The sequence below is a fragment of the Zophobas morio genome, unplaced genomic scaffold (genome assembly GCF_036711695.1).
Source record: "Zophobas morio isolate AGI-343-1 ecotype UQ-CSIRO unplaced genomic scaffold, CSIRO_AGI_Zmor_V1 ptg000006l, whole genome shotgun sequence".
Classification (NCBI taxonomy): Eukaryota; Metazoa; Arthropoda; class Insecta; order Coleoptera; family Tenebrionidae; genus Zophobas; species Zophobas morio.
Window position 1 is genome coordinate 15,528,815 of NW_026972111.1, and position 15,908 is coordinate 15,544,722.

General features: G+C 31.6%; 2 protein-coding genes across 3 annotated transcripts; both read right to left on the bottom strand.

Moving 5' to 3' along the window:
- Positions 1–340: 340 nt before the first annotated feature.
- On the bottom strand, positions 341–3,543 carry LOC135123702 (juvenile hormone esterase-like). Its single transcript, XM_064048556.1, has 8 exons — positions 3,320–3,543; positions 3,124–3,249; positions 1,479–2,012; positions 1,257–1,425; positions 1,021–1,199; positions 812–965; positions 630–762; positions 341–563 (listed from the first exon to the last, which is right to left on the bottom strand). Exons 1-8 carry the CDS (start codon positions 3,503–3,505, stop codon positions 395–397), a joined length of 1,650 nt encoding a protein of 549 aa, XP_063904626.1. The 5' UTR covers positions 3,506–3,543; the 3' UTR covers positions 341–394.
- Positions 3,544–9,159: 5,616 nt separating this feature from the next.
- LOC135123698 (sarcoplasmic calcium-binding protein, alpha chain) lies at positions 9,160–12,441 on the bottom strand. Of its 2 annotated transcripts, none has more exons than XM_064048551.1 (4): positions 12,301–12,441; positions 9,887–10,053; positions 9,406–9,639; positions 9,160–9,351 (listed from the first exon to the last, which is right to left on the bottom strand). In XM_064048551.1, the coding sequence occupies exons 1-4, from the start codon at positions 12,350–12,352 to the stop codon at positions 9,220–9,222; spliced, it is 585 nt and encodes a 194-aa protein (XP_063904621.1). In that variant the 5' UTR covers positions 12,353–12,441; the 3' UTR covers positions 9,160–9,219. The 2 variants fall into 2 exon arrangements, with proteins under 2 accessions (XP_063904621.1, XP_063904620.1); XM_064048550.1 differs by having other exon boundaries at positions 9,406–9,651.
- Between the last annotated feature and the right edge of the window lie 3,467 nt (positions 12,442–15,908).

Here is a 15,908-nt window from a genome sequence, read left to right on the forward strand (position 1 = left end):
CGCCCCTGAACCACAAATAAATCTATATAACATTAATTATTTTTCGTCGTCTGTAAAAAAAAAACTAAAATCAAACCTAACTATAAGGACGAATTTAATAATTCTGCGAAATATCATCGAGTTTTTGATGGAAATCAAAGAAATAATAAATTATGTCAAACATTTCTTCCCACATATACACTAGTAGATGTCGAAATCTTTGCCCAATTTCTAATTAATTTCAAAATTATACTGCCAAGTACAGTATTTTTTAGTTGCAAGAACGTGTATAAATTGATTGAAAAGATAAAAAAGGACCGGATAATTAAAGTAAAGAACTTCCATTGTTTTTGACGTCATATTTTATTTTCAACATTTGCCATTTTGTTATATCCAAACATTAGAAAATCTATAACTAAAAAGAAAGTGGATATAAATTTCTCCAAAGTGAGTATCTATCCTCGAACAATTTTTCTTTAAGAGTGAGTTTTTCTCCAATTTCCAGGTACTTTTTTGTGGTTGTGTCATACGGTGTCCATTCGATTTCGTAAATGTTTTTTTTAAGACCGCAGTCAGTGGGATTACTGTTATAAAAAACATTAAGGATTAGAAACATCGTTGAAATTAAATTTACTCTATTTAGAATTTACCTTGCAGTAGCAAAATTAGCCCAGAGAGAGGATAATGTCTGTACCATTTTACTTTCTGGAAAGCTAGCATTAAAAAATGGAAACATTGGAGAAATGTAGAACAAGTAAATTAAGTCATCATGATGAGCCACACCTTAAATAAAAATATGACATATGTTTCTCAATTTCCACCTTGGGCATACCATATGGGATAGTTCCGTCGGAGTTTGGAAGATAAAAGAAACTATACCGTCCTTGATAGGTAAATTCGTAATAATATACAGGTTTGTTACTGTGTTCACAAATTAAATCAACAACTCTATTAACTGGAAACCCAACAATAGAATCAGAATATGCCTACAATTTTTGAATGTACTGAAGAAGTTTTATTTTCAGTGAATTAAGTACGTACGTTTCCTAAATTTTGTAGTGATGCGTTAGTTATTGGATTGTTACCAAAATAAAACTGCCGTACACTTCTACTGACTTCTTTTGATTTATTAGTTCCTCTTTCGTAAATAAACATAATTGGTGCGTATGCTTCAAAATCGTTGTTGAGTTTTTCCAATAAAGTAGCGTTGGATAACACAGCTGAAAATATTTAAATGTGAGAGTTCAAAAGAGATATTAAGGAATTTAGTAGCTTACGAAAAACTCTTTGAGCAAACTCATCTTTAGTAATTCCTGCTATGATAGGAATTTGTTCGAAATTTCCGCTTTTAATTAGTTTAACTGGATCATCAGCAAGAAATTGTTCTTGACCAAAATCTTCTTCAATAACTGGTGACCAAATGAGTATCGGATCGAAACCAAATTCCTAAAGCATGTATCAACAACTGTGTTTTTAAATTATGCAAAGTTTTTGCTTACGGCTAATTGAGAAAGGGAGTTTCCTAATTCTTCTGCAGATGTTTTACTTAGGCAGTCTATTACTACTGTTGCATTGGTATCTGGACATCCTACAATTCTGGCCTGCTTTTTAGCTAAATCCAACTGATTTGTGGGCAATGGCCAATGTCCTAATGCAGATCCGCTACTAATAATAGCTTTGTGGAATAGGCCACGAGACATTGGAGAAACCATATGGAGAGTGATACTCCAAGCACCTGCACTATACCCATAGAGTGTAACAGAATTTGGATCTCCACCAAATGATGCTATATTATTGCGGACCCACTTCATAACCATTACTTGATCTCTCAATCCATTGTTTCCAGGCGCCTCTTTACCAACACTAATGAAACCCAGCGAAGCTATGCGATAATTTAAGGTCACCAAAATTATATCTTGATCCATGAAGTAGTGTGGTCCTACCCAGTTGCTACGACCAGTACTACTATAAAATCCTCCAGGATGTAAAGATATAATAATTGGACGTTTGGGATTATTCCCTTTAGTAGGGAGCTGTTGATTTAAAATAATAATGTTCAATTTAACAAATCAACTGATCACATAAACTAGAATATTAAAAAATCTTTCTAAAAATTTTGCGTCTTACTTCAATAAAAATTACTACTAAGAGCTTGGATTAAATACAAATCTTTACTGCCTCTGCATTTGTATATTTTATCATCAGACATAATATTTATATATTTTTATCATCTTCAGGAAACAAAAAAAAAAAAAAATCGGGAGACAACAGGTGTACATTGGAGATATATCTTTTCAAAAAAGTCTAAACACGGAAAACGTCTTTTCTTTATTAACTTATTGTTAGCTTCTTTGGTACTTTTGTGTCGTCTTAAGAATTAAAATATTAATAGAAACAATATAATCATCCTACGACACTTTGTCAAAAATGTGACTTTAGTACTTGCAAAAAATGTGCCCCTAAGGCACAATCAAAAGTGTCTAGTTTCTTAATTTTTTTTATGAGTATTTTGAGAAAATTAGATAAACCATTTTTGATTGAATTACTTTACATAACAAAATTAATAAAATAATTCTTTAAAAAAAATATATATAACGTGTTTAACTTTATGGAGAAGACGAACAAATACATTCTAATCGTTAATTTATAATAATTAAATCTGTGTATTTGTTTTTACCTCAATTAACAAAAAACCTTTTTTGCATTTTTACTAAGCCAAATGTAAAATTTTGCTTTTATAAATTTTGTTTTTGCGATAACCTGTATTGTATATGTAAAATTAAAAATACGATACGATATTAAACCACAAATAAAGAGGCTTTGTCACTTTACATCCTAAATTTCAAGAAAGATTTAGCAATATTTTGACATGACGTCTACAAGGTTTTAGAAGGGAAGAACAGATGAGTTTTTTACAACTATCTTAAAAAATGAAAAAAAAAAATGCAAGATTTCGATTTGGGTTTGTAGTTTCAAAGTTAACTTGTAAAATTTTATTGGAATATTCTGTTTTTTCTTTCTAAAAATTGAAGGTCAAAAAAAGGAGTGAATTCATAAATCACGGTATCTGAAATACCTCATCACTTTTTTGATGGATACGATAGCACAAATTTTGTTTACGTAATATAATAATTAGAAGAGCACCTTGGTTGTATAAACATTGAGAAATAAGCAATCCTCTGAAATGGGGGTAATTCCAGGTTGTGGGCACATCGGTCCATCACTCGTGGCATTGTAGGTTCCGGACCAGGGTTCAGCAGGTTGTGGGGGCTGCAGTTTTAAAAACGTGTTGCGTTTTTTTGTATGTTTATGCACTAAACAAAAACTGATAAATACTTACTTTAAATCGGAGTTCGTTTACTGGTGGTTTCGCATAACGAATTCCTCTGAAGGCATAAATAGTTTTACCCAAACGCGTCGTTAAAGTTGTTCCTAAAATTTCACCGATAGGTGTAGACACCTGAACATTTTGTGAAGTACGCACATAATTTAAAAGCACGAGAACAAGCATTAACCGTAACCACATTGTGTCCTCTGTTGAAAATAACAATATTGTTTCTGCGGTATGTAACTTATATAGCTAACTTATTGCATAATTCAAAGGACTGGCACATGATAATTTGTAGTGATAAAAATATTATTATTTTAATGCAATAATTACAACTGATAATATTTTCGGATGCATAAACAAAATACTCAACAGTTAAGGAAAATATTCAGTATTAAAAAAATATACCTATGATAAACATTTATATCGGGTTAAATTTTTTTTTTGTTTTTTTAAAAACAAAACTTGTTAACTTTCTTATCGTAATCAATAATTTTAAGTAAACTTCGTTATCTATGAAATTAATATTATTTTAGTCTTTCTCTGACATTGGATTTTTTATAGATATTTTTACTCTTTTGAGATGATTAACTGACCGATGCGTTTGAAATTGGTTTAGTTAATAGAATTTTCAAAGTAATTTCCACATCTGGGAAGTTGCTTACATATCTAAAGCTTTTTTGTACACAGGGTAGGTAAAGATATGAAAGCAGTTGGATATCGCGAGAAGGTTTATTGAATCTTTTTGAAATTTGGGCTGGCCTAGATTCTGTTGTCTGCAGTTTTTCCAAATTTCATACTTCATTTGAGATGCAGGGCTAACTTGATTTTCTTTAAATACCACTAGTAGTCAAATGTTCCGTTTTTAAGTAGTGATTTTTTTTCTGAATACAGAAATGTAACACATGCATTATTTTATTTTTTCCCAAAATGGTAAAATAAATTGTCAAATTATTATCAAACTAAACATACTGAAAATCAGAAAATCGTAGCTAGCAATACTATCACTTGTCATAGTTGGCGGAGGGCACTTTACTCAACAATTATACTAGTGCCCGAAAATGATAGAACTGAGGGTACATAAACTGAAAAAAAGGTGCAGCATAACGAATTGTTTTAAATGCCGTTTTCAACTAATTTACAACATATTCTAGAAATAACAATACGCCGATTTAATGATTGTAAATAGTGAATACACTGTTATGAAAGCTTTAAAAAATTTAAATAAATCACATAATTGAAAAAAGATCAAATTAACATTTAAAAAACAACAATTTTATAACAAATTTTCGAAACCTTCTCCATTTACTTCCTGGAAATAGTAAATACGTTGCACAAATTTTTCAAATTAATTTGTTAGAATATTAGGAGGAATATCAGCAATCACATTTAATATTCTTCCTTGGAGTTCCTCGATGCTTTGTCGTCTATTAACATTTAGCGTAAATATAAGGAATTACCTTCTTCAAATTTTCAAAAATTTTTTCCATAGTTAAATGCAAATTAAATAGAAGTTCTCTTGGATATGTTAAGGAATTAACTTTAAATTCTCTTAAACAAACGAATTTCGTGTAAGGCCTAGAAAATTTTTTGGTAATAATTGCCTGTAGACAATTAACACTCTTTAAATTTCGTCTAATTGTTGCCAAAATATAGCCAGCAACATTATACAAATAATGTCTGAAAAAACTTCGCCAGGACCTGATGGTTTATCTCCTCTTATACTCAAAAAATGTGCTAGTTGGATTGCTGGTCCTTTATCCCACATTATGACTCTTTCGTTTCAGAACTCAGTTCTTCCCCCTATATGGCTCCAAGCACTAATCACACCCATATATAAGAAAGGCGATAAAACGAAAGCTGAAAATTATAGACCTATCAGCCTTACTTCCATATGCAGCAAAGTTATGGAGAGAATCATATGGAATCAAATGTTTCGATTTTTAAACGATCAAAGCATACTTTCTGCTAACCAACATGGGTTCCTACCTGGAAGATCTACCGTTACTTGCTTGCTTCAGTGCCTTAACACGTGGACGATATCTTTGGATCAAAATAAACCGGTCGATATTATTTACTTAGATTTTGAAAAGGCTTTTGATCGCGTTCCTCATCGTCGGCTGTTACGAAAGTTAGATAATGTCGGAATCAGAGGTCTCTTACTCCAGTGGATTCAAGCTTTTCTGAGAGGACGTAGCTTTAGAGTAAGAGTGGGTTCTTGTTATTCATCCAACCGGGAAGTGCTTTCAGGTGTCCCTCAAGGATCGGTGTTGGGCCCGATACTGTTTCTTGTGTACATATCCGACCTTCTGTCTTTGTTAAAATCACCTCATGCTTTTTACGCCGATGACGGCAGACTGTTTAACAACCCATTAACATCCTCCCAAATAATTCAAAGCGATTTGCTTACAGCTCAGAACTGGACGTCCACTTGGTTAATGCCCTTGAACAACAAAAAATGTGTCGTTTTCCGTCTGGGCAAAGATAACCCAAACATACCGTACACTCTTGATAACCATGTCTTACAACCCGTTAATCAGATCAAGGACCTAGGCGTACTATTAGACAACAATTTATCCTTCTCCGAACATGTCAACCTTGTAGTTAAAAAAGCCAATACAGTCAAGTATCTAATACAAAAAGCATTTGTAAGTCCAACGGAAGAATTATCCAAAACTTTACTTGTCTCCTACATACGTCCCATTTTAGAGTATGCAAGTGTAGTCTGGTCACCGAGCTTAATTGGAAACAAAGAATTACTAGAAAAAGTGCAACGTCGTTATTTAAAAACTGTGCAAACTTTAAAGGATAAACCTTACGATGTTAGACTTTCTTTACTTAAACTTCCTTCTTTGGAAAAGCGTCGTATCATTAATGATCTTGTGTGCACCTACAACATTCTTACGCACCAATTTGGTATTGATCTTTCAAATATTTTTGAATTATCTGCTGCCTCTCATCTTCGCGGCCACTCAATGAAGTTGCATCACCAAAAATACAAGACCAGGTGGCGTCAAAATTTCTTATCGAACAGAGTTTTCAACGTATGGAACAGTTTGGATTCAGATCTCATCGAATCAAGTAGCACTGCCTCCTTTAAAAATAAACTTTATAACCACCTGACTGATCTTTAAAAAAAAAAAAGTATATATAAATATATTGATGTTCCAGCCGTCGTTTGAGCACCCCCTTAATAGAGATGGTAGTGAATTTCAGCTCCCAGTACAGGGTTCCTCGAGTCGAGCATAATAGGCTCTTACCTCTGCTCTATGACATCAATAATAATAATAATAATAATAATAATAATAATTGTTGCCAAAATATAGCCAGCAACATTATACAAATAATTTTGTGCCACAATATAAAATGATTGGTTGTATATTACTGTTCTAGCCCTTAGGTAGGCAAGTAAATCAATTATACCTAATAAATTTTGATCATTTCATACTGTATAACTTTCCCTACTGTAGGTACTTTTGAACCATTGAATTACACATAAATTTTTAAGAAGTGACCTAAACTGAAGTGCATTTGGTATTTCTTATCTCAGTCTTATTTAACTAAAAATGTTTTCTAACGCATCTTGTGAAAATCTTGACGTACACACAAATTTATAACCTGTAACGTTTAAAAAGTATTCCTGACGATCTAAAATAGTTTTTGTTGACAAAATTAAACCTGTTTGTACTGGTTTCCAATAGCCCCCCATCCCAATATTGATATTTTTAAATAAAACAATAGTTTCTTGCAAAAATTTCAAAGTATTTTTGTATTCACCTAAATTAGATCTGCTAAAAGCCGAAATGTAACATCCGGACGACATGATGCGGAATCATTTACTTAAAATTTCGATAAACCAAGCAGTAGTATAAGCATCACGGCCAACAATAGCTACGTTTGTGTTACACAAAAATTCGAGCTCCGCACTTACTTCAAAATTTATTAAATTACATGCCAAAGAAACTTTCATTTTGTTAAATTGGCTCAGATTGTACAAATCACTACTTAATTTTGGTGCTAAATTTAATTTGAAATTTTCTTGAAATTCCAATGTATTTAATGTTAACCTTATTACTTGGTAATGCATATTTATTAACAAACTCTTCCGGAATGCACCCATAACTGTCGTAATATTTACAATATTTAGATTCGTTTTTGTGGCTAAAATTATTAATTCTTTAATATGATCTCCCAATGACGGTCCACTTGTTGAATTTCCTGTAAAGTGATACGAAATTACTTGTTTCCATCGCCGCAATATTCCACTTATTATGATAACTAATGAATGAGTGGCTATCGCTGGAAAGATTTCCAGGATTTCGTATCCTAGTATGGTAGAGGAAGCGGTGCAGTTTTGCTTTCCAGGCGTTAAAGCCGTTTCATCTAAATATAAATGACAGTCTTTTTCATAGTCTTTAAAATCTTTAACTTTTAAATTTAATTAATAAAAAATTCGGTGTGATATACCTGGGTAGAATTTGATATGCTCTATTTTCCGACGTAATGTACGCTAAGATGACAATAAATAGTTTAATTTTAATAAAGATTCATAGCCTGAAGAACCACAAGAAAATTTAATGGACATTGCATTTATAATTACTTGTTTGTTCACTCCAAATTTATCTGCAATCACCAGTTTGTCATTAATTTTTTCTTTTAAACAACAAATTTCGTCTTCTTTCTGTTGCAACAAATTTTGCTAGTACTTTCCTAAACAATTGATTTCCGCTAATAATTCTTTTTTAGTGGCTATTAAATTTTGAATTTTGATATTTTGTTTATTAATTGTTCGTTCCGGATTAACAATTTTAAGTGGTGCTTTATCTTTAAAATCTTGAACATGAAAATATCTAGGTAAAACGTTTTCTTTTAACTTAAGTCGTAAACGAAACCTTCTTGATAAAAGTGCACCTTAAAATATAATTTTAAAAATACAGAGGAAAGGATTTTACGAAAGTAAGCACTTCACAAATTTTGAAAGTAGAACCAATGTTCCAATTTGGACGCTTCAAACTTTCCTTCTAAAGTGCAATTGTGTTCTTATCTGACAAAAAAATTATATGAAAGAAATCTTCAAAAAATCCATGTCTGTAATTTTAATTGCTTTTTCTTCTATACACAAAACTTGAAAATTACTTTTACCATATTCATAAGATTTTTTCGCGTCACTTCTGCTCTGCTACTAAATGCATATTATATAGTAGCGTGCATATAGTAGGTGTAAACAAAATCCTTGCGATCTCTGTACATACTTATATTTTCGCTTGAGGTAGCTCATCTTCAATTGTTTTTTTACCACTGATGGTAAACTTATTGGATATCTGAAGCCAAACTTGGTGTTTTTAGAAAAAAGTGTAAAGTTGTGGTTTTGCGGGGCTCTTTAAAAGTTGAGGCGGCGGGCGCAAAAATTGGAAAAACCAACAAAATATAGGAAATTCTGTGTGTTACCTCTTTTACATATTTTCATTTACATAATAAGGAATTAAAGGTGGCTAGCAAATAATGTTCCTGCTAAACTTATTATTAAATTAACTTAAGTAATGGAAAAAAGGATTTCGTAAAGATAGGTATGCAAAACAAAACAGAAATTCTGTGAAAACATTGTCTTGATATGTTGAAAATGCTCAATTAAGGTAACCATCAAATGTTTACCATATTTTTATCTGTTGTTACATTTTATGATCTTCATTTTTACAACAAAGACGAAAACTAACGGATAAAATAAAGCGTTTTGGATGGAAGTTTACTCCGCATTTTGTACGCCCATAGAAGATAAAATTTAAAAAGAAGTATCGTTGATCTATAAATGTTTGTGCAAAAACTCATTTATTTAAGTTAAAAAATGCAACAAAAACAATAACATGACAAAATTAACATAACACTTAATTAGTATCAGACTTCGACTGTTCTCCTTAAAGTGAAAATTCAGATAATGGCCCAAATAGATACACGGCAGGACAGTTGTCATCAGGATTTCCAAGAAACTGCGCGTACAATTCTTGGTAACGCGACAGAGTCAACCCACCTCTTCGCCTATCATCGTCCTGTAAATACCACATTATGAAAAACATTAACCGAGTCAGCGCAAAATAACTTACGCTTAATAAGTTGTTGAAAGCTTCATCGACCACTTCTATGTCATCTATAGCAAATTTCGTAACACAGTTGAATCTATATTCGTCCGCTCCGATAACTCCATCGTCGTTTAAATCTACCATCTTGAAATTTGAATCGATGAACATTTTCATGGCCTGGGGGAAGTCCTCGTACCTTCTACCCATGCAACACTGTTGCACGGCTTGTTTGAACTCGTCGGTGGTAATCTTGCCGTCCTGCAATAGCTCCTGTGTGAGAAACAGGACAGAAAATTTACATTATTGTGTGTTTTTGGTCCGGATCTAAACCAAGAATCACTCTATACTAAAAAGAGAAAAGCAAGAGATTTTCTACCTATACGAGCTCCCTACTCTAAACCTACTTAGTGAGCGAGTGTTTGTGGAAATCTGTGCATAAAACAGAGCGGTTATTAGCTTTTTCTATGTATATGAGAGAAGCTGGCAGACTACCTATAGGTCAAACCTTATTGAAATCGGCTAATTCAGCGATTTCTTCCCAAAGGCTCAACATGATATGTTGATATTCTTGAAGACGTGAAAAGCTAAATTCTCCTTTTCCTTCTATTATGGTGGCGCGCAATGCGAGACAGGCAAAATCGCGCTCATCCAAATAACCGTTATTGTCGGTATCTGAAATTAAAAATTTTGAAGACTGGCGTAAAAAAGTTTGGTTTGTTAAACCTAATTTTGTTTTAATCTCTCAAAAAATATATAAAAAATGTAGCTGTAAAACCAAAATTATTTTATCTTCCTCTCCCAAAAAAGGTGACGTCATCAGGAATTATTGTTAAATGAATCTCACTTTAAATGTACATTTAATACGGTTATATTTTGAATGAGAAATTGGACGAGTTATTTCAGAGAAAATAGATAAAATAAATTCGTTCATCCATTAATTTTATAAGACATCTTGTATAAACAAATAATAAAATGTTATTGAAACGCAAGAAAAACGAATTTTTCGCTAAAAAATTATTGATTCATTTTTTGCTTGACATCTTGTGTGCATAATTCTAAAACATGAAAGCATTTTATTGAAATTCTAGGAATATCACACAAAGACACATTTTCCAGTAAAATGTACTTACCACTAACAAAGGACGAATAAATAAATTTAAGTTAATGTTTTGTAATTCTTAAATGATTGTTAGTAACAGTGAAAAAAAGTCACGAAATTCGTAATGTGGTATACTTAATGTATGTAATGTGTGTATAAATTTGAAAATAGCAGTGTATTGTTAAACCACATGTAAAGGGATTCTCTGTTTTGTATTTAGAGATTATTTAATAAAATTTTGCGATGACGTGGTTAGCCATTTTCACGATGATCTACAGGACAGAGAATTGAAAACGAGAAATCTACATTTTCTTATTCTATGGATTGCGGTACTCTAAGAAAACATGGAAATGGTATTATTCATTATATTTCCTGAAACAATGCTTAGATCTTTGTGTGCAGGATTCTTAAACGAGAAAGTAATACATGTTCTAAGTGATCAAGGCATTTGAAGTAAACAAGATATGTGTAACGTAATATCAATCTGCGGCGACCAGTTATATTTTCTAGATCATTAAAATGTAGTATCAAATCAGAGTGCTGATATTAATAAGAGCTAAGTTTGTTAAGTTTAGTGACCTTAATCATGACGTTGTTAATTTAGGATGATTTTGACAAAAATAGAGCTTCAACTAAATTTATCTAATCGTATTAAGTACTAATAAAAGAAGCAAAGGCATATATATGACAACTTCATTAATTAAACGTATTACTTAAGTGTAGACAGGTTTTACGATTCTCATAGATTGTCTAATTTGAGCTTTTTACAGTAAATAAGTCTATACTACCCATTTTAAAATAATAAACTTTATTTTATGAAACTGTCGGAAAGGAACGATAGTCATAAATGATATTTTGAGTAAGTGACGAATAAGATGAAACAACATGAATGGTGGCTGCAGTTTTGAATTCATTTTATAATTTGATCATATGCGAGCACAAATAGTTCATTTTTTCAGCTGCACTAAACGCAAATCCAAAGTTACAAGAAAAAAGCTCAGTCAATATTATTACTTATTCTGGAATCTTGTTCTGAGTAAATTGTTACACAACTTTTTCATTCTTACATCATCCCTGGTTTATACTTATGCATAGGATGTTTTTTTAGAACTTTTCAGATCTGTTTATGCTTGCGGTTTATTTCTGCACAAAAGTGAGTCCTTTAGCACCAACAATAGGTCGTGTATCTTGTTAATCTATTTTTATATAACCACGACAGAAACAGCTGGCCTTTTAGCTGAGTTAATAATTGTTAGAAGCCGAGCCTTCGCAACTTTGGCAATGGTGCTGAAAATAATAAGCGTTTTTATAATGTTATTGTTCCAGGTAAGTGCATCGACACTTGACGATAAAAAAAAATCAAGTTTTTTTAATTAATAACAGAACATGTTTTTTGGGCATTTGGGTAATTTTTAACTGACAAATGTGTTTGTATAAACTTCGCTGGAATCCAAAATGTAACTCATCAACACTCATCAATTACTTTGTAAAAGAACCAATCGATTCACATTTGTTCGCATAAATAAACTGATCAGAATAACAGAATAAAAATAATAAGTCCAGTTAGTAATGCTTTATTAATAGTTTATCGCTTCATACTTTAATTCGAGTGTAAAGAGTGAATAATATAAATTACCTAAAATAATACATATGTATTGATTCTATTTTTGACCAAAAACACGAGTCCGTAGGTTTGAAAATACGCTCTAATTTATGAATAGTGACAACTCTATTCCTGACGCGGAAGTAACGGTGTAAAACAAAAAGCTGAGATTAGAAAATGTGATTTTCTTGTTATGAACGCAGCTTAAATTACCCACCATATAAATATTTTACCACAAAACTAACTCTGTTGTCCCAACTATAAGCCATGACAGCTGTTAAGGAACACACAGAACTACACTACAACCAAATTATGTTTGTACTGTGGCAAAAGTGAACTGACGAACCGGCCGGTGTCTATTTTTGAAAAGAGAGTTTCTTTTGCGTCACATCGGAAGTCACCGCACTCATCCGAACAAATATACCATGTGGTCTACTTGCGAGCAATGACATTATTTTTTTAAACATGGTGAATCCATGCATAAATATATTCACCCGTATTCCTCAAACTCTAGTTGGCATATTTTTTCCAACGATTTATGGAGAAGTAACTTTCAAATATAAGCGTTTCGTAGAAATAAGTGCATTTTCTGCCTAAGATTCAAATTATCTTAATTTTAAATCATAATCAATCAGTTAACGTTTTTCTATTATTATTAAATAATTTCTCATTAGTTATGTGCTTATTTAGCTTGCGTTAATCGCATTTGAAAAATAAGAAAAATTATTTAATTATATAGGCAACCATGCATGTGTAGCAAAATTTAAACCCTCGATTTAGGGTAGCGGTTCAGGAAAAGCGCAATTTTGAGACGCTTATTGTTTAATGTTAAAATTAAGGGTACGGCTAATTAGTTAGCAATTTTAAAAGAGGGCAGTTTAAACAAAAATTAATCGCATTCGACGCCACATTCCTCCTCACCGAGTTTAATTAGTGTAATATCAGGTGATTACAACAATAACAAATTATCATTATCCTTCTCCCGTTGTTGCATCATAAAGCTATTTGCGAGCATGACTTTTTTGGGTGTAACCTAAGATTGTTTCAAAAACAGTGTAAAAATGTAATTTAAATTGAATATTTATTTAAATAGCTAATAGTTCTGATTACAATTTATTATTATATAATTACCTACTCCCTAATTTTCTTTTTTTATTAGTTGTCCTATATAGGCCTTCTGGGTCTGTTGGATTTAAATAACATCATCGCCCATGTAGAGATCATGTACATAAATTAATTCTAAATTCACTTAAAGATTAACAATAATCATAAATAATATTCTAAATTATCATACTATTGTATAAATTTTATTAGAACTATGTAACGGATGTTCAGCTGAAAAATTCATCAAGTTGGCGCTGCTTTTGGATAGAAGAAAATGTTGAAAAAGAAAATGAAACTATATGAGATACCTGTCCCGTTATTATAAACAGGAAGTTTTTATTGGTTAAAGTACATTTTTATGACTATTAAACGTTCGGTATTATAACTGTGTGAACAGTTCTATTTATGCAATTACTTTTGAAAAGTACATTTTCTTGAATATGTCGAATCTAGTTGTATTAATAAAGTTTATTCATAAAAAAAAACGGTATCCACAAGAAATAGCTTTAAGGGAACACGATGATCAATACTGAATCTTCACTATTACTTACTTTATAACTGCAGAAAAATCATACTAGTTCGAGCTGTATATCCGTCACTTTGCACGGCAGTGATTAAACTCTCTGAGTTTGTAGTCAATGTTGATATTTTGAAAGTTGTGTAATAAATCAGTAACTGTCTTCTTCATAACTTTACACTGAAAAAAATTGTAACGTAACTTAATGCTCCTTAATTTAGGAGTATATCGTAATAATTTATTGACATCGTAGGACGAAATCTTGTTAGATGCTATATTCAACTCTTCAAGATTTGGCCAGTACCGCATATCATTCCAGGGAAATATCTTTAGACTATTACTTTCAAGATTAAGCGTCTTTAGGTTGGTAAGCCGGATCAAATATCCACCAATTTTCTTAACTTTATTTCCTCCCAAATTAAGTGTAGTCAAATTATTCAGTGAATCAAATGTGCCTTTCTCAATTTCTTCTATACCACATGACAATAGTCTCAACGTTTCTAGCGAAATGAGGTCATCTAGATGATCTTTCTTCAGAGTTTTAACTGTTTGACCAATTATTTGAAGATTTAATAAATTTTTTAAATTTGAAAAAACGGTGTTTTCAAATTCTAGTCCCTCGTTATATTCTAGTTTTAGGATTCTTAGACTCCAACATTCACCAAAATGTTTATTTGAGAGTTTTGGTAATCGTATATTTAAAGTGAGTATAATTTCGTTGAAGGGTGAAGAACAAAGGCCATTGTCTTCTATAGTACTGATCGAACTCAGTAGAATAACCAGTCTGTTGACGTGTCTGACTGCATTAAATGTGTCTGAAAATATGGTCTCTTGTATACCTTCCAATTTTAGCTCTTCAGAATATGTTGAAGGGGAGAAAGATACATTTCTTTTAAATTCCAAGCTAAAAATCGTTGTGATTTCAAGTAGTAATATCAGCGATATCCTAAAATAGAAATGAAGTGGTACATTTTACACTGTAGTGCACAAAAGATATGAGATCTAAGTATGTGTAATTTGCGAATTAGACAATTAGCAATAAGTTTTTATATCCACTAAGATTAAAGTTTGCATATTGCATATTTTTTGTGCGATATGCTTTATAAACATCAAATGTAACGAGCGTTCAAATAAAAACGACGTCAGGTTGGCTTTGGAAATGTGAACGAAGCATTTACTAAGTCCTAAATTCACATTTACAAAGCCAGCTTCGCGTTGTTTTTATTTGAACGCTCGTTATTAAAACAAAACTAAAACAAATTTGCACCATTACTAACAAGTAATTTCAGTCAAATCAAAACGTTAAATATTTTGTAGTAAATGTTACTCCCCAAGAAAAGTTTCAAAATGCTACAATTACGTAAATTCAAAAATGCAACAAAATTAGAAATAAACAAAACCTACCTAGTTTTTTTCATGTTAATAACTGTTTCTGCTTCTACGAACTTGTAATTCTTAATAGGTACATTGAAGCAAACTATTGATAAGATAAAGTTGAGAAGGTTAAAAGAGCAGTAGTCGTAAATATTATTACTTGGTGAATTTTACATTAAGTTAGAGCCACAGGCTAGTATTAAGGCAATCCCAACAAAGAACGAAATGAAAAAATATGTCCTTAAAAATTATGAAAAAAAAACGATGAAACTATGTAGAACAGAATACAGAAGACATATTCATAATAATAAAGTTTTCAGACTTTCATGTTTTCTCACGGTTTCATGACCCCTAGAGTACGAAAAAGCAGGTCTCACATAATCATCTGCCGTCTGTCCGGATTTTTATTAGACAGATAATCTCCGAAACTACTTGATCGATTGTTGCAAAATTTTGTATGTGTTTTTAGTATCATGTAGATGGTAAAATGCTAATCAAAATTTGTCTAATCATCCTCACCACCAATTGGATGACGTCATCTCCATAATTTACAACAGTAAATGCTAAATACTTTTTTAAATTTTATGAAATAACATACATTTGTGGTTTATGAATCCGAGTTGAGTTTGACCTTAGACATCTAGATTTTTGGAAAAAAAATTGTATAAGAACATTTTACAATTTAACTTGGAAACTGCAAAAACCTAATAGTAATAAATTGAATAGCTACCGTATGACACAACCACCAAAAAATATTTTGAAATCGGAGAAAAACTGACGCTTAAAGAAAATTTGTTCGAAGATAGATACCCATTCTGGAGAAATTTATA